The sequence below is a fragment of the Zalophus californianus genome, chromosome X, assembly GCF_009762305.2.
Source record: "Zalophus californianus isolate mZalCal1 chromosome X, mZalCal1.pri.v2, whole genome shotgun sequence".
Classification (NCBI taxonomy): Eukaryota; Metazoa; Chordata; class Mammalia; order Carnivora; family Otariidae; genus Zalophus; species Zalophus californianus.
In genome coordinates, this window is record NC_045612.1 from 82,968,892 (window position 1) to 82,992,382 (window position 23,491).

The window sequence follows — 23,491 nt, forward strand, 5'->3', positions numbered from 1 at the left end:
ACTTTATAAGTTTAGTTTGAATCAGTACCATTTCACTTCCATAGCATACAAAGACTTTGTTCGTATACAGTTGTCTTACTGCATCTGTTATTTTTGTCACAACTTAAACCTTTATATATTGTGTTTCTATTGACATAGATTTATAGTTATTATTGTATGCATTGGAATTCTAAATCATATAGCAAACAAAAAGAGGAGTCAGAAACCACAAATACAACAATATGGGCTTTTATATATACCTCTGTACTTACTTCTACTGGTGGTTTTTGCTTCTTCATGTAACTTTGAGTTACTCTCTAACATCCTTTCATTTCAGCCTGACAGATGCTATTCAGTATTTCTTAAAGGGTGGGTTTACTAATGACAAGCTCTCTTAGATTTTGTCTACTTGAGAATGTCTTAATTTGCCTTCATTTTTGAAGGATAGTTTTACCCAATATATTATTCTTGGTTGACAGTTTTTTATTTCAGTGTTTTAAATAGATCACCTAACTTCCCGCTGGTCTCCATTGTTTTTTATTAGAAATTGATTGTTAATCTTATTGTGGATCCTCTTGAGATGACAAATTGCTTGTGTCTGGGTACTTTCAAAATTCTCTCCTTGTTTTTATCTATTGACTGTTTGAATATAATGTAGCTCATTGTGGATCTCTGAGTTTATCCTACTTGGAATTCATTGAGTTTCTTAGATGTTTATCTTCATGTATTTCGTAAAGTTTGGGAAGTTTTTGTTTGTTATACCTTCATATAGTCTTTCTGCCTCTTTTTTCTCTGTCCTCTCCTTCTGGGACGCCCATATGAATACATTGGTAAGCCTGATAGCATCCCACAGGTCCCTTTGCCTCTGTTCAGTTTTTCTTCTTTCTTTGTGCTCATCAGACTGGATAATTTTAATTGTGCTTTCTTCACATTCACTGATTATTTCTTCTGTCTGCTCAAAAACTTAACTATTGAATCCCTGTAGTGAATTTTTCACCACCACATTGTACTTTTCAGCTCCAGAATTTCTATTGGGTTCCTTTTTATATTTTCTATGTCCTTATTGATATTCTATTTTTTGTTGAAACAGGGTTCTCTTTGATCATATAGGGCAGTTGATTTAAAGTCCTTTGTATAGTAAGTCCAATGTCAGCTTCCTCATGGAGAGTTTTTATCAATTTCTTTTTTTCTGTAAGTAGGACATACTTTCTTGTTTCTTTGCATGCCTCATACGTTTTTCTGAAGCTGAGACATTTTGAATATTATATAATGTGGTAACTCTGGAAGTCCTATTTTCCTCCCTCCCCAGAGTTTGCTGTTGTTGCTTATTGTGAGCTACAAGTTATGTTTATTTAGTGACTTTTCAAAGGATTTTTGTAGACTGTGTCCTTTTGTGTGTGGTCACTGAAGTATCCGTTCTGTAGCCTCAGTGGTCAACTGAGATTTCTTGACAGAAATTTACTTAAATACCAAACTAAGCAGATTTTGTTGTTGTTGTTGTTAAGCCTTCCCCTTGTTTTAAGTTTTTGATTGTATTCCAGAGTACCCAAAATGTTTATTCTTATAGTTTTTGCTAGCTCAACAGTTGCTACAGTGGAGGGACAAATACTTGGAGCTCCTAACTCCATTTGGGGGGCATCACTCCTTCTAGCTTTATATTTTTAATATGCATATTTTATCTTGTATTTTCTTTAAATGTCTAGACTTAACTTATTATTTACATCTTAACCTCTCTTGAGTAAGACATGAACCTTAGAATGGAATTTCTTTTTGCATGTTACTTTATACTTATTATCTCTCAATCCTCACAACTTTTCCAGGCAGGTGGTATTATTTCAATTTTACAGGTGAAGATAGTGAGACCTAGAGAAGTTTTCCTAAGTTACAAAGATAGTGAGTCAGTCCAGGATTTCAAAGTAATATCTGATCCCTAGACTCATTGTTTTTCTACCATACCATACTTCTTTCCTTGAGACGGAAAACCCTTTCAGACCCAACAAAATAACATTGACAGCCACTGGAGCTATTAGGGATGGGACCTTTCTCAAACAACTGTTACCAGCAGTCATTTCTTTTGAAGGACAATCGGTTGACCCCCCCTTTTTTAAGAAAAAAAAGATTCTTTAATAAAGGCAGGGGTTTTACCTCTTTGCCCAAGAAAAGAAGGCCTGAAAAATGAACTCATTTTCCTATAAAGAGGTCCTACTAGAAGGAAGTATGAGACTGGATTCCTCTGATGAAGCAGAATTCTAGAGAAATTTGAGGCTGGTCATTAGGAGGAGTAGGATCACTAGGAAGAAGTTTCACTCTCACTTTGCTTCTCTTTTAGGTTTAGAAGCAGTAGCAACAGAGTTTGACTTCATCAGTAGGATCTATCTACATCATTGTCCCATTAAATTCTACAGGTGTTGCCTGTGGATTGTGAGGAGAGTGTGATAAAACTGGATGCTTGTGTGTATGTGTATAGAATGAGATACTTGTGTATGTGTGTTTTGCCGTTCAGATCATTTCAGTTTCAGTAATCTTGTTGCCAGTTCAGCCCAAGTAGTCTTTTTGTTCCCTTTGTGTGAATAATATTGTATAGCATTTCTTTTTCCATTTCAGCCAACATTTATTGAGTACCTACTCTGCATTGTGTTAGGCTCCCTTATTTTGAAATCAAATAATACTTATCCCTGCCGTCACAGTAAATTGGGGGTGACATATTTACTTTTCAACTCTCAAATACTATATAACAAATAACTCCAGTAGAGGTACACCCAGGATACTCTACAGAGTTGAGGCATCTGAATCAGATTAGGAGAACAAGAAAGACTTCTTAGGAAGTGAATCTAGAGCTGAATTTTGCAGGCTCAGTAAAGTAACTCATGAGGTTACTCATTAAATGGATGTTGAGTGAGTGAATCAGAATTAGGTGATGCTTGGAGAAGGATATTTGTAGCAAAGGTACAAAAGTAGAAAGACATGAAGAGTATGTGGTACATTCAGGGATTCCTGCACTTGAGTCTGGATTAGTAAAGGGTCTACTGGTAGGGGAGTGGGAGGAGCTGAGATGTGTCATTCTGTCTTCACCCTTCTGGATGAAATCTCAGTCTACCCTGCTTTTCCCTCTCACTGCAGTTTACCCTTCCCTGGAGTCTGATGATGATGACCCTGCTTTGAAATCTCGACCCAAGAAAAAGAAGAATTCAGATGATGCTCCATGGAGTCCTAAAGGTGATTCAGTGTTCTGTCCTTAAACTCTGTAGGTATGGTTTGGGGAAAATAGGCTGGGGGTAGTTGGGATATTTAACATAAGAAGACATGATTCAGTCACTCATTTGTTTACTCAGCAAACATTTGTTGAGTACCACCTGTGTGCTAGGGTACCATGTTAGGTGCTGGAGTAAAAATGATCATGATAAGACACACTTCGTGCACTCAGCTCAGCAAAGTCAGAGGTAATGGAGCATGTTGCTTCTGATGTTATATGGCTTGAGATGAAAAGAAGACCTTGAGCGGATTCCAGCCAGCAGTCTGAGGCTTCTGAGAACATTCTGCTACCATCATCCCAGACCTTTAGTAATATGTTATCAAATGAAGGAAATTCTGCTGACTGTTGAACTCTACAAGGCCCAAGACTCCTTAGATTGTCACTTTTACTGGCTGAGAGTCCAGCTCTGAGGAAGGAAGAAAGAATGATCATTGAGTTGAACATGGAATTTAGAGGGTATAAAAATTTTATTCATCTCACTGGTTGGGTGGTTTCAAGTTGGAGGGTGTGTCGGTTAGCTTTTGCTGCTTATCAAACGACCCCAAACTTAGTGGCTTAGAACAATGACAGCCAATCATTTCTCATGATTCTGTAGGTTGGCTAAGCTATTGTTCTAGTCTCGACTGGATTGGCCCCGGGCCAGGTGGTCTAAAAAGATCTTCAGGAGTCTAGACCTAATTTGGGGTGGCTAGTGCCTCTCTCCATATGGACTCTCCTGGTCCACCAGGAAGCCAGCACAAGCGCTTTTTCACGAGAAAGCAGAAGCATGTCCATTAGCAAGAGAGGGAAAGCCCATTTGCAAGCACTTTTCAAGCCTCTGCCTGTGTCATGTTTTCTGTTGTCCCGCTGGCCAAAGCAAGTTACATGGTCAAGCTTCAATTCCAGGGGTGGAGATGTAGATTACATCTCTTGAGATAGGGAGCTGCAGAATCCTCATCTGCATGCAGGGAGATGTGGGCAAATTGAAAGCCATTACTGCAACAGTCTGCCACAGACGGTGCTTGCACCTCAGTACCCATGGTTCCCTAGGAAAACCCCTGCTGGTTCCACCCATCCTATCTGGCCTTTCTGCTATTTGCTTGGGGTTGGGGGAGTGGGGTGGTAGGGTAATCCTAGAAGTGCTCTCTTAGTGAGTCAGTCAGCAAATGTTACTATTTTCCAATTGTATTTTTTCCTATAGTTTCTGGCTGATTAGCAAAGTAGGAAAGTTGGAAAATACAGAAAATAGAAGAACATGTAAGGAAGAAACCACCCATGATTCTGCTACCCAGAGGCAGCCCCTGTATTAATGTTTTGACGTGTTACCTTCAAATCTGTTTTTCCTATGTATTTCTTTTTATGGCTGAAATTACACTGTGTATACAATCCTGTATCTTGCTTTAATTTTTTTTTTTACTTTTAAATTAATGTGTATATGGTAGCAAATCATATAGCACAGAGGAGTTTAGGATGAAATACAGTGGTCTTCGCCTCTGCTTTCCTCACCTCCAGTCCCATGCCTGAGAGACAGCCTTCTAGTTTTCTTTTTTTCTGGTCATTACCTCCAAAACTCAAGCTAATAGGGTTTATACCACCATTTTTTGATGTATAAACTTAGCCTCTGTTTCTCTTCCTCTCAGCTTCTGTCAGTCTCTCTTGATTACCCACTTTCTAAGATAGATATTCTTTCTTCTTCCGACCTTCTGTGAATCGCACATTTTCCTTTACATTGTCAAGGTTGTTAGCATTTACATTGCCTTGTGATTAATACTCTATATTAACTAGGGGTTGACTGTAAAAGTTGAAAACCAATTCATAAACCTGGCCTTTTAAATATTACTTCATAAGTATGTCCTTATGCCATTGTTTATAAATATTTTAATGGCCACAAAATATTCTATCCCATGGATATGCCTTTTTTACCTAACTTCTTTAATGTGAGGCATTTAGCCTATTGCCTAGTTCACATTTGGGGTGAACATATTTATATGTGTTGGTGTCTCTGATTATTTACTTAGTATGTATCCCTATTAAACTCCAAAAGGACAAAACTTACACGTGGGTATATAGTAAAATCTTTCCCTCTCACCCCTGTTCCACAGCCTTCACTTCCTGACTAGAATTCTCCACTGGAGGGTTGCTGTTAAGCCTTTAGTTAATTTCCAGGGTTCTGAAAAAGTTTATTCTGACATTTTTTACCAGTTTTTTCATTGTTTTAATTCAGGAGTGAGTGTTTGGAGGTCCTTTGCCATTTTTGCTGTTGTCATCCATCGTAACATACTAAATAGTTCAGTATGCATTTCTATGAAAATGACATTTTCTTCTATAACCATAGTACCATTTTATGACACCTAAGTAAAGTAACATTTATTTTCTCATATCATTTAGTACCAAATCCTTATTCAAATTTCCCCCCAATTGTACCAAAAATATCTTATAATTTGCTTATTCAAACCAGGTTCTATTCAAGGACTAAATTGAATTTAAATTAAAAAAAATTTTTTAAAAAGACATTTTGGGGGGCACAGTTGGTTTTGATTTGTAGTTCCCTGATGATGAGTGATGTTGACCATCTTTTCATGTGTTTGTTAGCCATCTGGATGTCTTCTTTGGAAAAGGGTCTATACATGTCTTCTAACCACTTCTTAACTGGATTATTTGTTTTTTGGGTGTTGAGGTGGTAAGGTCTTTATAGATTTTGGATACTAACCTTTTATCTGATATGTCATTTGCAAAGATCTTCTCGCATTTTGTCAGTTGCCTTTTAGTTTTGTCAATTGTTTCCTTCATTGTCCAGAAGCTTTTTATCTTGATGAAGTCCCAATAAATCATTTTTGCTTTTGTTTCCCTTGCCTCTGGAGACGTGTCTACTAAGAAGTTGTTGCAGCTGAGGTCAAGGAGGTTGCCTGTGTTCTCCTCTAAGATTTAGATGGTTTCCTGTCTCACATTTAGGTCTTTCATCCATTTTGAATTTATTTTTGTGTATGGTGTAAGAAAGGGGTCCAGTTTCATTCTTCACATTCTTTTTTCCACGGGGTATTTTTTCCTGCTTTGTCGAAAATTACTTGGCCATACAGTTGTGGGTCCATTTCTGGGTTTTTTATTCTGTTCCATTGATCAATGTGTCTTTTTGTGCCAGTACCATGCTGTCTTGATGATTACAGCTTTGTAATACAGCTTGAAGTCTGGAATTGTGATGCTTCCCGCTTTGCTTTTCAATATTCCTTTGGCTTTTTGGGGTCTTTTCTGGTTCCATACAATTTTTGGAATTGTTTGTTCCAGCTCTGAAAAATGCTGGTGGTTATTTTGATAGGAATTGCATTGAAGGTGTAGATTGCTTTGGGTAGTATAGACATTTTAACAATATTTGTTCTTCCAATCCAAGAATATGGAATGTTTTTCCATTTCTTTGTATCTTCTTCAGTTTCTTTCATAAGTGTTCTATAGTTTTCAGCATACAGATCTTTTACATCTTTGGTTAGGTTTAGTCCTAGGTACATTATGATTTTTGGTGCAATTGTAAATGGGATCAATTCCTTGATTTCTCTTTCTCCTGTTTCATTATTGGTGTATAGAAATGCAACAGATTTCTGTATGTTGATTTTATATCCTGTGACCTTGCTGAATTCTTGTATCAGTTCATAATTTTTTGGTGGAGTCTTTTCAGGTTTTCTACAAAGAGTATCATGTCGTCTGTGAAGAGTGAAAGTTTTACTCTTTCCTTGCTAATTTGGATGTGTTTTATTTCTTTTTGTTGTCTGATGGCTGGGGCTAGGGCTTCTAGTACTATGTTGAACAACAGTGGTAAGAGTGGACATCCCTGTCGTGTTCCTGACCTTAGGGGAAAAGCTGTCAGTTTTTCCCCATTGAGGGATGATATTAGCTGTGGGCCTTTCGTATATGGACTTTACAATGTTGAGGTGTGTTCCTTCTATCCCTACTTTGTTGAGGGTTTTTATCAAGAAAGGATGCTGTGTTTTGTCAAATGCTTTTTCTGCATCTATGGAGAGGATCATATGGTTTTTATCCTTTATTTTATTAATGCGGTATATCACATTGATTGATTTGTGGATATTGAACCACCCCTATGCAGCCAGGAATAAATCCCGCTTGATCATGGTGAATACTCCTTTTAATGGACTGTTGGATTCCATTAGCTAGTATTTTGTTGAGAATGTTTGCATCCATGTTCATCAGGGATATTAGTCTGTAATTCTCTTCTTTAGTGGGGTCTTTGGTCTTCGAATCAAGGTAATGCTGGCTTTGTAGAATGAATTTGGAAATTTTCCTTTCATTTCTATTTTTTGGAACAGTTTCAGAAGAATAGGTATTAAGTCTTCTTTAAATGGTTGTTAGAATTCCCCTGGAAAGCCATCCGGCCCTGGACTCTTGTTTTTTGGGAGATTTTTGATTACAGATTCAATTTCTTTGCTGATTATGGGTCTGTTCAGCTTCTGTATTTCTTTCTGTTTCTCTTTTGGTAGTTTATGTGTTTCTAGGAATGTATCCATTTCTTCCAGATTGCCCTATTTGTTGGCATATAATATTCTCTTATAATTGTTTATATTTATTTGGTGTTAGTTATGATCTGTCCTCTTTCATTTGTGATTTTATGTATTTGGGTCCTTTCTCTTTTGGATAAGTCTGGCTAGGGGTTTATCAGTTTTGTTAATTTTTTCAAAGAACCAGATCCTAGTTTTGTTGATCTGTTCTACTGTTTTTTTTTTATTTCTATATCACTTATTTCTGCTCTGATTTTAATTATTTCCCTTCTCCTGGCTTTAGGCTTTATTTGCTGTTCTTTTTCCAGTTCCTTTAGGTGTAAGTTTAGGTTGTGTATTTGAGAGTTTTCTTGCTTCTTGAGGTAGGACTGTATAGCCATGTACTTCCCTCTTAATACTGCCTTTGCTGCATCCCAAAGGTTTTGGACTGTCATGATTTCATTTCCATTTGCTCCCATGTATTTTTTAATTTCTTCTTTAATTTCCTGGTTAACCCATTCATACTTCAGTATGATGTTCTTTAACTTCCATGTGTTTGTGTTCTTTCCAAATTTTTTCTTGTGGTTGTTTTCAGGTTTCATAGTATTGTGGTCTGAAATATGCATGGTATTATCTCAGTCTTTTTGTACCGGTTGAGGGGTAATTTGTGAGCCAGCGTGTGATCTGTTCTGGAGAATGTTCCATGTGCACTCAAGAAGAATGTGTATTCTGCTGCTTTAAGATGAAATGCTCTGAATGTATCTGTTAAGTCCATCTGGTCCAGCCTGTCTCTCAAAGCCATTGTTTCCTTGTTGATCTTCTGCTTAGATGATCTGTCCATTGCTGTGAGTGGGGTGTTAAAGTCCCCTAACATTATATTATTATCAGTGAGTTTCTTTAATTTTGTTATTAATTCACTCATATATTTGGCTGTCCCAAGTTAGGGGCATAAATATTTACAGTTGTTAGATCTTGTTGGATAGACACCTTTATTGTGATATAGTGCCCTTCTTCATCTCTTATTATAGTCTTTGGTTTAAAATCTAGGTTGTCTGGGAGTGCCTCGTGGCTCAGTTGGTGGCTCAGTTGGTTGGGCATCTGACTCTTGATTTTTGGCTTGGGTCGTGGTCTCAGGGTCGTGAGATCAAGCCCCACACTGGGCTCTGCACTGGCTGTGGAGCCTGCTTGGGATTCTCGCTCTCCCTCTGCCCGTCTCCCTCCTCCAAAAAAATCTAGTGTGTCTGATGTAAGTATGGCTACTCCAGCTTTCTTTTGATGTCCATTAGCATGATGGCTGGTTCTCCACCCCCTCACGTTCAATCTGGAGGTGTCTTTGGTTCTAAAATGAGTCTCTTGTAAGCAGCATATTGATGGGTCTTGTTTTTTTTTTTTTTTATCCATTCTGATACCCTGTGTCTTTTAATTGGAGCATTTAGTCTATTTACATTCAGAGTAATTATTGATAGATATGAATTTAGTGCCATTGTATTACCTGTAAAGTTGCTGTTCCTGTAGATTGTCTCTGTGCCTTTTTAGTCTTTGTTGCTTTTGGTCTCTCTTTCCTGCTCAAAGTGTCCCCTTTAATATTTCTTGCAGGACTGGTTTAGTGTTCATGAACTCCTTTAGTTTTTGCTTGTCCTGGAAACTCTTTATGTCTCCTTCTATTCTGAATGACAGCCTTGCTGGACCAAGTATTCTTGGCTGCATATTTTTCCCATTTAGCAGGTTGAATGTATCATGCCACTCCTTTCTGGTCTGCCATGTTTCTGTGACCAGGTCAGCTGCTAACCTTATGTGTTAACCTAACCCTTGTAAGTTAAAGACCTTTTGTCCCTAGCTTCTTTCAGAATTCTCTTTATCTTTTTTTTTTAAGATTTTATTTATTTATTTAATTGACAGAGACAGCGAGAGAGGGAATACAAGCAGGAGGAGTAGGAGAGGGAGAAGCAGGTTTCCCGCCGAGCAGGGAGCCCAATGTGGGGCTCGAACCCAGGACCCTGGGATCATGACCTGAGGTGAAGGCGGTCGCTTAACCAACTGAGCCACCCAGGCGCCCCCAGAATTCTCTCTTTATCTTCGTATTTTGCAAGTTTCACTGTCATGTCTTGGTGTTGGCCTGTTTTTGTTGATTTTGAGGGGCGTTCTCTGTGTCTCTTGGACTTGAATGCCTGTTTCCTTCCCCAGATTAGGGAAATTCTCAGCTATAATTTGTTCCAATAAACCTTCTGCCCCTTTTTCCCTTTGTTCTTCTTGCTTCAGATCATTTTTAAACAAAGTATCACCTTTAAAGAAAGGACTTCAGCCTCCTGAATTGCTTATTCTAGAATCTGCATACTACTTATACAGAAAGGTTTTATAATAATAATAATAACAATAATAATAATAATAGCTAACCGACCAAGGAATCTTCAAATCTAGATTGGTAGCACTACCACCTCTTTTTTTTCTGTGACATTCACTTTTTTCATTAATTAAAAATAGAATAGTACAATAAATTCCCATACACCCACCACTAAGAATCAACAGTTATCAAGATTTTGCCATGTTTGATTCATCTATTATTTTCTTTTTTTTTTCAAAATTGTGCTTTAAAGCAAATCCTAGATATTGTGTCATTCCCCATTTCCAATGTACTTTAATATACATCTCTAAAAAATACATTTTCTCAAATAACCACAATCCTGTTATCATACATAACAAAATTAGTAATAATTTGATAATTCCTGTACATTATCTAATACTAAGTCCATAATAAAATATCCTCAATTGTCTAACCAAAAAAAGGTATTTTTACAGTGGGTTTGTTTAAATCAGGATCGAGCAGAGTTTTACCTAGCATTTGGCTGTTGTGCCTTTTGAGTCTCAATCTAGAGCATTCCCTCCCTTTTTTTTTTGCTATTTATTTGTTGTAAAAACTAGTATATTTGTCCTATGACCCATCCCACCTTCTAGATTTGTGTTTGCTTTCTTGTGACATTTTTTTTTTAATGAAACCAGGCCAGTTATCTAGTAGAATGTCTGATTGTTTTCTCATGGTGTCATTTAACTTGTTCTCTTATCTCTGTTTCCTAAAAACTGGAAGTAACATGAACCACTTACTCGATTTTAGATCTTTGGCAAAACTACTTCCAAGGTGATGCTGTGAATTTTGTATTGCATTGCATCAGGAGGCACATGAAGTCAGCTGTCTTACTATTAGTAACAATCAGGTTAATACTTAGTTAAGGAGGTGATATGATCTCACCATTGTAAAGTTAGTTTTTTCCTTGTTGAGGCTAGCAAGTAATATGTGAGGTAATAGTTTGGTACTGTGTCAGTATCCAGGTCCCTAGAATCAATTGTTTTATTAGGGCTTGCAAACATGTGATTTTCCAATTTTGTCATTCCTTCTCCATTTGTTAGCTGGTGTTCTTCTGTAAACGGGAGCTTTTCTTCATCATCTGGGGCTGTTTGATAAAATACATTCGCTGTGTAAAATGTGTGATAAATAGCTATTTTTTTAAATAACTTTTTTGATTCAAGGTTGTTAAGGCACTATAAAAGGGTTATACAAGAAGACAGTCGTCTTCAGGAGCTCACAGCCTGTTGGGTTGGCAAAATAACATGCACAACAGCACATCAAAGTTAGGGAATGAGGATGGTATGGTGCTATATATTAAGTGACTGGTGCACATCATAAATTTAGGAGAGGGAGAGGTCAATGTGAGCAAGAGAGGACTGAGAGGTTTTTTTGTTTTTGTTTTTGTTTTTAAGATTTTTAGTTATTTAGTTGACAGAGAGATAGCACAAGGAGGCAGAGTGGCAGGCAGAGGGAGAGGGAGAAGCAGGCTCTCCGCCGAACAAGGAGCCTGATGTGGGACTCGATCCCAGGACGCTGGGATCATGACCTGAGCCGAAGGCAGACACTTAACCGACTAAGCCACCCAGGCACCTGAGGTTTTGTATAGAAGGTTGATTTCAGCTTACCTTTCAAGGACGGTCAGGTTTTGAATAGGTGGACAAAGGAAAGAGGATACTCTAGGTAGTGTGGGTGGTGAGGATGAAGGCAGGGGGAGAGAAGGTGAGCTGTACATATTCTGGAGGTATAATAAGGAATCCATTCTGTCTAGAAAAGCTGAGAATATGGGTGTGGAAATAAGGCTGAGGAGGTAGGTACGCCAGGCGCAGAACATGGACAACCTTAAATGCCAGTTCAGCAAAGTTAATTTTTATCCTACAATCATTGTGTGCTTTGTGTACTTTGAGCATTTGTAAATTAGCTTCTTACCTGATGGGAAACAAAATCGGACTTTGTAAGAAGCTAGAATCTGGGAGACCGATGAGACCACCTTTGGGGGGCTCAGAGGTAGGGAATATGCTTGACATTGAGATAAATGTTTTCATCCTGTTTCCTCTGCAGCCCGTGTGACCCCAACTCTACCAAAGCAGGACCGTCCTGTGCGTGAGGGGACCCGGGTAGCTTCCATTGAGACAGGCTTGGCTGCAGCAGCTGCGAAGCTAGCCCAGCAGGTAGGTGCTGACACCCAGGCAGTGGCCCTGCTACTGATCCCAGTTTGCCTTTAGGACAAAAACTAGAAATGTCTCAGCGGCTGTTGTTGGGAGCCAGTGGAGACTAAGCAGGCCAACTCTCTCTGTCCTTGAATGAGAGCATTTGCCTTCAGATGAAGCCCCGAGGAGGTTACCAGCTGAGTATATTTGAGTTCACAGCCACCCAGCCAGTATCAGAATTTGTTTTTGGGGGAGAAGCTTTCCTTGTCCTCTATACCAAATATTATTATTTTTTTTAATTTAAATTCAGTTAGCCAACATATAGTACATCATTAGTTTCAGATGTAGTGTGTTCAGTAATTTATCAGTTGCGTATGACACCCAGTGTTCATCACATCACATTCCCTCCTTTAATGCCCTTCACCCAATTACCCCATCCCCCCCACCTCCCCTCCAGCAGCCCTCAGTTTATTTCCTGTAGTTAAGAGTCTCTCATGGTTTTTCTCCCTTTCTGATGACTTCCCATTCAGTTTTCCCTCCCTTCCCCTGATACTCTATGCTATTTCTTATATTCCACATATGAGTATTTCGCTTGCGTCATGGTTGATATTTTTGATTTTGTCCTCTTGTTTACCCATTCTTCTCTGGGCAAAATGACTAGGAGGAATTCACAACAAAAGAAAGAACCAGAGGTATACCAAATATTATTGCCTTAATATTTACTCCCTACTTCCCAAGAAAACTTCACCCACTAGTTTTTATCCTACAGGGTCACTTCACTAGAACCAACTTGACCTCCTAGCAGGTTACAGTTTGCAAAGTTCTTTAATGTGTATACTGTGCTCAGCAGCCCTGGGAGCAGTTGGAGTTGAATTTTCTGATTCTCTCCTTATCAACATCCCCTTGGCTACTTATGCTTAGAGCATTTGTTGAGCATCTACTTTACGTTAGGTGCTTCCATGTTCAATGTTTCATATAATCTGCCTAGTAGCCTGCTTCAGTAGGTGATATTTTCATCATTTTGCAGGTGAAGAAAATGAGGCTCTCTTTAAGTGACTAGTCCAGGATAATACAGCCAGTAAATGGAGGAGACAAGATTCAAACTCATACCCTCTAACTTCAAACTTCCTGTAACTTGGCTATTTCAATAAAACAGTTAAATGTTTACATAATTTAATAATTATATCCTATTTAAGTAGAATTTAATAGAATGATGTTTTTAATATGCTGTTATATGGAGCTCTAGAGTTGCTTAAAAATGTCTCAGTAGCTGTTGTTGGGAGCCAGCAGAGACCAAGCAGGCCAAGCAAACCTTCTTTGACCAGAACTTCTGTTATGTATATCCTGGTGCCATCTAAGATGTAATTTGGAAAAAAAGGGAGTGGGATTTTACTGTTTTAAATAAACAGATAAATTAATTAAAGGTGTGAAAACTACTTCTAGTGCCTTCTAAGGAGCTCACTTCTGTTCGGTTTGGTCAGGGATGACCTTAAAGAAGACGATTTGAAATTTGGGAGGGGTTTTGCAGGCTAAGCTTTTAGAAGGAACAGGGAGGCATTCCAGGAGAAGGGAAATCCTTGGCAAAGCACCCAAGATCCTCTTAATTTGGTCTCTAGTCACCTCTCCTCCCTAACCTCCTACCAGCCCCGCTTTGCACCAGCCATACTATTGCACCATGGTGCTTGTAATTCGCTTAGTGTACATCACATTGTCTCATGCCTCTGTGCCTTTGCACAGGTTGTCTCCTCTGCCCATTGGGGATCGTCCCTTTCAGATGCCCTTACCTAACACTCTTTCATACCACCTACCACCAATTTATTTCAGTGGCCTCTGTGCTTCTGTCATATTCTCTCATGGTACTTATAAGTATACTTTTCTGTGTCCCTTATTAAACTGTGAGTGCCTCAAGGGTGGGGATATATCTAATTTAACTTGATATCCGCACTATACTAAACAAGTGTTTAGTCCGTGTTGGGCAAGTGAGTGAATGGATGCATGAATGAATGAGCATTGGAGATGCTTCATGTTGGGGAATGGGGTAAGATAAATTCAGATGAAAAAAGGAATTGTAGAGCCAGCCTGCCTGAGTTCAAATCCTCACTCTACCACTTTAGCACATTACTTGATTTCTCTGTGCCTCAGTTTCCTCCTAAACTTTGAGGACTAGATGAGGTAATGTGTGGGAAAGCTCTGAGAATGGCACTTGCCACAGAGCAAGTACTATAGACATGTTAGTTTTTCAGTGTTATCATTATGGATTGGGTAAGTATGAATGACCAGACTATGGAAGACCATGAAAGTCAGATCTGCTAACAGGTTTTTGAGCAAGGAAATTTGCAAGGTGTAAGTGGTCCTGTCCTAAGACGGTCTAGTGTTCAGTGAGGGAATCTGGATGAATTATACAAGGAGATTGGCAACAAAGATAGAAAAATTTAGGCTATGTGATCTAGGTGTGGATAGATAATTTCTGGATTCAGGTGAGAGAAATGGGGACAGAAATGTAGTTTCTGGTACGGGTGGAGTAGCAGTATGGTTGAGAAAAGAGATTCTGAAGCCGGATGGCTTAGGTCTGAATCCTAGCTTGGCCACATATTGGTCCTATAACCTTGGAAAAATGACTTAATCTCTCTGTGCCACAGTTTTTTCTCCTTAAAAATGGGATTTTCATTCTTTCTTCTCACTTCTTCTGAGTATTAAATGAGTTAAATTATAAACAGTACCTGGCATGTATTACTAATATTCTTATTCTTATCCCCCAGAAATTCCTATGATAGCCACAGCCTGTCAGATCTTCCAAAGGCGGAAATAGGCCCGTGTTGCCAAGGCAAAGAAATGTAATCACTGAGTTGGTGTGGCTGTGTAGCATTTCAGGAGGTGAAGTCATTCACATGCTCTCAGCAGCACCTTTCCAGGTTCTCAGGGCTTCAGATGCCTACTGTACAGGTACCCACTACACAGTGGATAGTAGATCCATAGAGCAATGGATGGATGAAATCCAAGATACTGGGAGAATTGACACAACTCCTTATTTATCCCTCCCATCCAAAATTGAGGTTTTTAAGACCCAGTGACCTGGAGGATTGCCAAGTCCTCTATTAAAAGAAAAGACCAGGAGGAGGAAGAGAAACCATTGTAAGAGATGAACATGGAATAATAGTTTACCACTTGTTGAGTACCTACTATGTGGTATATGTTGTTACATCATTATTTAATCTTTCTGACAACCCTAAAAAACAGATTTATTTTGCCCATTTTACAGATAAGGCAATTGAGATTCACAAAGGTTAGTAACTTGACGGAGGTCATCCCACTTAGCACAAACCTAGATTTGAACCCAAGTTTTTTTTCATTCCAAAACTACTGCTCTTTCACTAACAGAGGCCCCTTTTTGAGAAATGTGCAGGGTGGGTATTCAGATAGACCTGGCTGAATCCTGGACCCAACAACTCTTCGCCTGTGAGGCTTTGGGCTCAACTTATTTAATCCCTGCGCCTCAGTTTTCTCATCTATAAACTGAGAGATTTTCCTTCTCATGGCTACTCTGAGGAATAAATGAAGTAAGTATACAGTTGGCCCTTGTACAACACGGGTTTGAACTGCACAGGTCCACTTATACGTAGATTTTTTTTTTATTACAGTAGTACTATAAGTGTATTTTCCTTATGATTTTCTTAGTATTTTTTTTCTCTGCCTTACCTTATTGTAAGGATATATATAACAAAATATATGTTAATCAGCCATTTATGTTCTTAGTAAGGCTTCCAATCAACAATAGGCTATTAGTAGCTAAGTTTGGGGATGTCAAAAGTTAAATGTGGATTTTTGCCCACATGGGGGGTCAGTACCCCTAACCCCTACGTTTTTCAAGGGTCAACTGTATAAAGGGCCTTAGCTGCTGTCATAAATTTAGCTATTCTTATTAGAAGTGTCCATGGTCCACCTCATAAATGGCAATGCTAGGACCAAAACCCAACTCTCTGAATTCATTTACCCTTCCATTACCACTGTACTGTTTCGTGGCAGTGGTAACTTAAGGATGGATGGTACCAAAGAGTTGATCTCAGATGTTAGAAGGCCTGTGTCTTGTGTGTACATACATCCAGGCTAGACTTGGGGTGGAGGCTGCAGGACCACATTGACCAGTGTCTAGTTTCCTTTCTGGGCAATTATCTTCTTTTCTCCACTTCTGAATTTTCACCTCCCACTTGGCTTGTATTTCAGGAGCTGCAGAAGGCCCAAAAGAAGAAATATATCAAGAAGAAGCCTTTGTTGAAGGAGGTAGAACAGCCTCGCCCTCAAGAGTCTAATCTCAGTGTGGCAGCACCAGCCCCAACTCTGGCCACTACACCGCAGCTTCTCACCTCCTCCTCACCCCCTCCTCCTCCTGAACCTAAACAAGAGGCCCTCTCAGGGAGTCTCGCTGACCACGAATATACTGCTCGTCCCAATGCCTTTGGTATGGCCCAGGCAAACCGCAGCACCACACCCATGGCCCCTGGCGTCTTCTTGACCCAGCGGCGCCCTTCAGTTGGCTCTCAGAGCAACCAAGCAGGACAAGGTACGACAGCCATATGGTTGCAGAACTGAGAAGGATCTTAGGGTCACCAGCTCCAAACCCTAAGCACTCTGGTAGATGAGAATACCTGGGAGGGAGGGACACTGTTGGCCAACCTAAGGTGCTTGGATTTGATCTCTTAGGCCATGAAGAGACATTAACTGGTGTTAAACAGAGGCATTTCAGGTGTGGGTTTAGAAGGGGCCTTCTGGTGACCAGAGTAGAGAGGGTGGGCTCCAGGTGGGAAGCCTAGGGAGGAGGCATATACATAGGTTCAGGCTGCTGTGAAGAGAGGCTGAGGCTATAGCAGAGGGAATGGAGAGGGAGGGGATAAATTGATCCAGTATGAAGGAGGTTCCATGGGACATGAGAGGTGATTTGATGTGGGGAGAGAGAGGAAGAGGTGATGGGAGGGGTGCTCAGGCCCTCCTTTTCCTCACTTTGGCCCTCAAAGCCCAGTCCCTAGATATGCCACTCAAGGGTGGTGAGATCAGTGTGGCATTGGGTGATGAGGATGGGGGTTTCTTTCTTTTCTTTCTTTTCTTCTTTCCTTTCTTTCTTTCTTTCCTTCTTTCCTTCCTTCTTTTTCTTTTCTTTTATTTCCTTTCCTTTCCTTTCCTTTCCTTTAATTTTCTTTTCCTTTCCTTTCCTTTCTTTTCTTTTCTTTTAAGATGGGGGTTTCTAATGAAACAAAACCCTGGGGATGGCACCTTCAGGGACACTGAGCTCTAATCACTAACCAGGTGCTTATATAATCCCAGTGGTCAGGGTAAGAGGACAGGGAGGCATAACCACAACCCCCACAGAATTTAGGAAGGAAATGATTGGGACCAAAAAATTTGAGGAAAAGGAACCAGACAGACTAAGCAGGGAGTTGATAGCTGCTGCAGGTCATAGGAGGAAGAGCCAAGGCATGTGGTGTTGGATGGAAGTGGGTAAGGAAGGCTTCTTGCCCAAGATGTGCCTGGAGCCAGCATAAGGATGGGGAGACTCTGTGGGCAGAGGAACAGAGGAGGGGGGTAGACTGAAGATAGTTGGTGCTGGAGTTGCTGCTGAAGCCCGTGCCATAGCCTTTACTTACCTCTCTTTTCCCCACAGGAAAGCGTCCTAAAAAGGGTCTGGCCACAGCAAAACAGAGACTTGGCCGTATCCTGAAAATCCACAGAAATGGCAAACTACTTCTGTGAACCCCCTAGTGTCCTGCCCCTCACCCCTTCACCCCCATTGCCTTCTCCATTGTCAACTCTCGGGGCACTCCTGGATCCTTTCTGCCCCGGACAAGGTGCTGAGGCGCACTGTCCTGCTTTCTTGGAACTGACCAAAGGCACGGACTCCCCAACGGGCCCCTTCACCAACTCCCCTAACTCCCTTCCCTACTTCCACTAGAGCATCCTGCCTTCCTTCTCCATACCTCTGAGTAGCAGGTGAATGGGAGAGGTTTCTGGCTGACTAGAACCCTCTTTGCTGCTGCTCCAACCCATTTCCTTTGTACCAGCCTTGTCTGCCCTTTACTCTCATCCCCACTTAAAGCTGGAAGGCAGGATGAGGAGAGGCATAAAGTGAGCCTGGGCCCCTTGCTGTTTCTCTGGTCATGAAATGGGAGGCCCAGTGCTCAACACTTCCTGCAGCTCCAGCCCTGTCTCCAGAAGCCTGTCCACCTCTGCCCATATTTCCTTCCCCTTCCTTCCCCCAACCCAGTGGACATGTCCCATTCCAGACTCGTTCCTGGGAGAAGGGTCTAGCCTCTGCCCCCTCTTGCCAAATGTTTCATGAAAATAAAGAGGAGATTCCAGAGTCTCCTTACTGCCCCACCATGGGCCATTTTCAGAGGTGGACTAGAAAGGTTATGGGCTGACTTCACTCATCTTTGGGAAGAAGAGAGATTTCTGTCACTTCTCAAGGTGGGGAGAGGACCGACACCCAAGCCTTTAACCATGACTTTGTAGCCCACTGGAGGAAGCTACTTTCGGGTGGCTACAGATGAGGTCTCCTGTCCCAGGGTGAGCTTCAGGGATTTGCCTGGATTTTGAGGTCCTGCAGAACATTATTCACATGGCTATAGCTGGGCCCCAGCAGGTGAAAAACCATCTTCCAAAAGTCTGAAAGTTCCTACCACTGAAGCAGATAACCCTGGCTGTGTGTACAGCCTGCTCTCTTCACCTGTACCACAGAGCACAGCCTGGACCTTCTGGAGAGGATGAGAGGACAGCTCACCCCTGGGTTCCATCAGGAGCCTCCCTGCTTCTTTCCCCACCTAAGGTCTTGGTCTGAAGAAGACCTCAGAACTCACATCTTCACTCCTGGGCCTTTGTGCTCCAAGACATCTGGTCAACGCTCAAGCAGAGTGCAGATGGGTTACTTGGGAGCCTGAGCCTGGGAGAGCAGATGCCCATCTGTAAAGGAGCAGATCACCTGATCCTCCACTCCCTGTCTTCCCCTTGTGGATGTCTCTATTGTCCAGATAGTGCCCAACCCCTCTCCCTCCTCCTCCTCCCCCCCAGCTCCCTCCACCTTTGCCTGTCTTGCCTCCCTGGCACCCTAGGCTGGATGGAGAATGCCCCACTCCCTCCATTTTGGTACTGCCCAAGTGGAGTGCATCCTTGCCCTCTACTCCCCACTTCAACCTCACCCCAGTTTGCCCAGTGCTTCTGGGGAACTTAACAGCTACCATGCAGGCCACAGGAGGATGTGAGGCTTCCCTTGTCGTCTTTGTGTCTCCAGTTTGTCTTTGTTTTCTCTACAGCCCACATCTACTCTCCTTATTTGGAATCAGGGGTCCCTTAAACCCATCCGCTTTTTTTTTTTTATTTTGGGGACCCCAGGGGCCATGCAGTCCTCCATCTAGTCACACCAAAGGCAAAAAGCCTGGCTACCTCCCCCCTAGCACGTGAGGTCCCCACTCCCCTCTCCTCGGTTTCCACCCAGCTTTGCTTTCTTGGGAATTTCAAGGCAGCAGAGGGTAGTGAGGGGAGGGAAGGGGGGCAGCCTGTGTCCCTGTGTAGGCAACTGCCTGACTAGGCCCTGACTGCTGTAACCAAGACCAGGACCCCAGCCCTTCTGCCCATTAACACCCACCCCCTTGATCTTTCAAAGGCAGCTAATTGCTAGCAAATCCCCCTGGTTCCAGGCCTCTTTCCCCTGTTTCTTTGTTAGAAGTTTCTGTGGAGCTGAAACCCAACCTCCATTTGACTGGGTTTCCGTTTAGTTTAGTTGGGCTCTCAGAGTCTCCTGTTTGTTGTTTTGTGTTTTAAATGAAAAGCAAGTTTACCCTCAGAGTTATGCTTTTCCAAAGAGGCTAGTGTGCTTTTTTTTTTTTTTATGTTTCAGGTTCTAAGTGAAGTGAGTTGGGGAGGGGTTGGGAGTGGTAGTAACTAAGGTGTAGAACATGGTGAGAGTTACCTCTGGTCTCCAATCCCCGGCACAGAGCTGGGGGTTGGATAGGGGGCAGGGAGAGAGGATTTCTATTCACCTTTAATATATTTTTACAAAAAAAGCAAACAATTTAAAAACAAGCCCACCGCTTCTGTACATGTCTAAATATATTTTTAGAAGTGGGTAGGATTGTGAATTTCTGATGCAGGGCCTTTTTATAAACAGGTTAGAATAGCATCATACAGGCTTCTCTGTTGTTTTTTTTCCCCTGTTTTTTTCTTATGTTGTGTTACTAATGTAATTTATATTTTTTTTAGATCCTCCCTTTCCTATAGAGATAAAAGTGATTTATCTTGGCAATTGCTTTGCTTGGAATTCTTTTTTTGGTGGTGGTGGGTGGTGGGGTGGTGGGATGGGTCCAGGAGTGCCGCCTTCTCTTTACATTCTCTCTCTCCCTCCCTTTCATGAACTCAGCACAACCTTACACCTGAGGTGGGGAAGGGACAGAATCCCAGCCTTCATGAGAGACACAGTTGACACACCAAAAACAAATAGTAGAAGTACAGTGAGCAGAAAAGAAAGGGGGCAAAAATTCAAAGTGGCCTGACAAGTTTGTTGGGAAGCCTTTCCATATCTCCCATGGGCTATTTTTAGTAGCTATACCTGTATCCTCTTTGAGTGTGGAGTTTGGGGGTTTTGTTTTTCTTCCCTCTCTCTTTTTCTGACATGCTCCTCCAGGCTGAACTTGATTACTGTGCTTAAGTCCCATTCAAGGGATAGAATTAATTATTAGAGCTAACACGGCACGCTCATTTCCTTGCGCTAGACATGCTCTTAGTGTTCTATGTATAGTGATTCATTTCATCCTCACTGACATCCTCATCCTGCTGATAAGAAAACAGAGGCAGAGAAACCTTGCAGCATCAAACATCTTAAGTTGTGGGGCCAGCCTGGTTCCAGAGTCTGTGTTCTTATCGCTGTTCTACCGCTTACTGATAACCACTACTATTTATAAAGTGCCTTTTCTATGCCAGGCATGGGCTAAAGGTTTTACTAGGATATCCCATTTAATTCTCACTGACAACCTTTGAGATAGTTGTTAGTCCTATTTTACAGTAAAGGAGACTGAAGTTTGCCAGTGGTCTTCCACAGCAGGATCTACCTGAGTCCAAAACTCGTTCTTTCCCCTCACTTAGAAAATCTTTTGCAGATCAATGACCAACAGATGTTTATTGAGCACCTGTTGTGTGCAAAATGTAGCATTGAGAATTATGTCCTGAGGAGAGCCCGCTGGGATAATGTCAGGAGCCTCAGTTCCAAATCCACTACCACCCTGACTCTGTGTGACTCAGGATGGACTGCTTACTGTCTGAGAGTCACTGTAAAAGGAGTTTGGACCCAGTGAGAATTTCTTCATCCTAGAGATTCTACTAATGTGGATCTGGGACCTGCTGGCTGAATGGCCTCCTCCAGCTCTTTCAATCTGAATCTTGGTATTAGGATCTAAAGAGAAAGAGTTCTTGTCTGGGGCATGGGGAACTGTGTCTTCTGGTAGAAATGCTACGGGAAAGAGGAGGGATTTCAGAGCCTTTGCAGGAACGATGGGCTGGGTTCTCTTTGTCATCAACTCCCAACCCACCCTCCCCAGGAAGGGGCCCAAAGCACGGTCACCAGCCTCAGGTTAAAGGATAAGTTAGAGTCTTGGTCACCTTGCTTCTCATCCAGGCGGGAGGTGCCAGCAGATCAGAGGCTCCTGTCTAAAAATTAGGAAAACGAGCACCCAACTCCAGTCTTTCCTCTTTCCAATATAGAGTGGAAAAGTACACAGGACTTGTCACTAAGAGCCTGCCTTTTCAATGACCAAGTAATTTGGGGGATATTGCTCATCGTCTGGATCTCAGTTTCTACACTGCCCAGATGGAATTATTTCAACTATGAAGGCTTCTAGAAGCATGGTCACCCCCAAACTTTATGGATACTGTTGATTCCCAAACCGAATCTTCCTAGACCTGACCTGTCCTGAGTACAGATCCCCAAATCTGCTTGTTCATATGGGGTTCCCTGCCTCAAGTACACAGGCCCTTCCCTTTCCAACAGGACCCTGTTCATGCCAAGTTGACTGAAATGGCACTTGCCCTCCACTAAACTGAGTGGAGCAGAAGAGCACCATATGGTACAGTGTGGTGATAGAGATGAGCACAGGTGGTAGTCAGGGAATTTGTCCTGAGGAAAAGCAGGGAATTCAGGAAGCAGGTCTTCCTGTCAGGGGTGATTCCTGAGCTGAAGCATTTAAAGTAATCAGCCAGTCTGGTGGAGAACAGTGGGAAGAGTAGTCCAAGCCAAGGCAGTAGCATGAATAAAAACAAGTGGGAGGGGGGCACCCATGTGTGTATAGAGGACAAGCAATTTAGTATAACTGCAGCTGTGACTTTCACCTGGGGGATCATCATACAGAATCTCCAAGGGGGAATGTGTAGTTGGAGAAGACATGATCAGAGCTGATTGGTTTTTAGGCATGATATTTATTTTTAATATCAGATATGTAATTGGAAGAGATGTAATTTTGATGTTAGTCAAAAAACTGTATCCCATGAATGACAACCATTAAAGGGTTTTAAGCAGAAAATGACATGATCCAACTTGCTTTTTAAAAATATCCCTTTGTCAGTTAAAGTCAGGAGTGGATTAGAAGGAAGAAAGATGAAGTCTGGGAGACCAGTGAGGGAGTTAGTGAAGAAGGGGTGGAGAGGGCACTATCTCATCTTCTAATGCCCTATCAAATGCCACTTCCCTAAGGTAGCCTTCACCCAACTGTCAAGTCAATTCTGACCTGTTCCTAGACTTCTACATCTCATAAAGGGCAGAAATCCTAGGCTATTTCCAGGAGGCAGACCCATGGAGTTGTCCACTCATACAACCCACAAGACAGAAGTTGCACTCCTTTATCCCTTTTGGCTTTTTAGCTCTCAAAATAGCTCACCTTTTGAGGCCCTCTTCTTCCCCATAGGACCACAACATAATGCCAGCACTCACCAATGAATGTGGTAAGAGATATACAATACCCATTTTATATTTTTCTTGTCAGGAGCCTAGCAAGCCTCCTTCACATTCCATTCTATCAATATACAACTTTTCAATGTTATCCCCTGAAAGTCCTCTTTTCATCATCCCCTCCTGCACAAGAACATTCCTGGCTTCCTGCTGCTTATTATACCTTCTGGGTTTCAAGGCTTTTCAGAACCTGGCACAACCTGAAGACAATGGGCTGTGGTAGAAAGAGGATGTGCCTGGAAGTTGAAAAGACCCAAAATTGAATTCCAGCTCTACCACCTATGTGATCTTGAGCTGGCTACCTTCTATTTCCTTGAGTCAGTTTCATCATCT

At 41.5% G+C, this 23,491-nt stretch overlaps 1 protein-coding gene across 7 annotated transcripts in view; it reads left to right on the plus strand.

Moving 5' to 3' along the window:
* Positions 1-20,460, plus strand: part of PHF8 (PHD finger protein 8) — an 89,132-nt gene extending 68,672 nt beyond the window's left edge. For all 7 annotated transcript variants that reach the window (XM_027608119.1, XM_027608124.1, XM_027608122.1 and 4 more), the window contains 4 exons: positions 3,100-3,195; positions 12,092-12,201; positions 16,402-16,738; positions 17,834-20,460. In XM_027608119.1, the coding sequence (XP_027463920.1) occupies positions 3,100-3,195; positions 12,092-12,201; positions 16,402-16,738; positions 17,834-17,922 (632 nt within the window). In that variant the 3' untranslated portion in view covers positions 17,923-20,460. The remainder of the gene's footprint in view (positions 1-3,099; positions 3,196-12,091; positions 12,202-16,401; positions 16,739-17,833) is intronic.
* Positions 20,461-23,491: the final 3,031 nt, after the last annotated feature.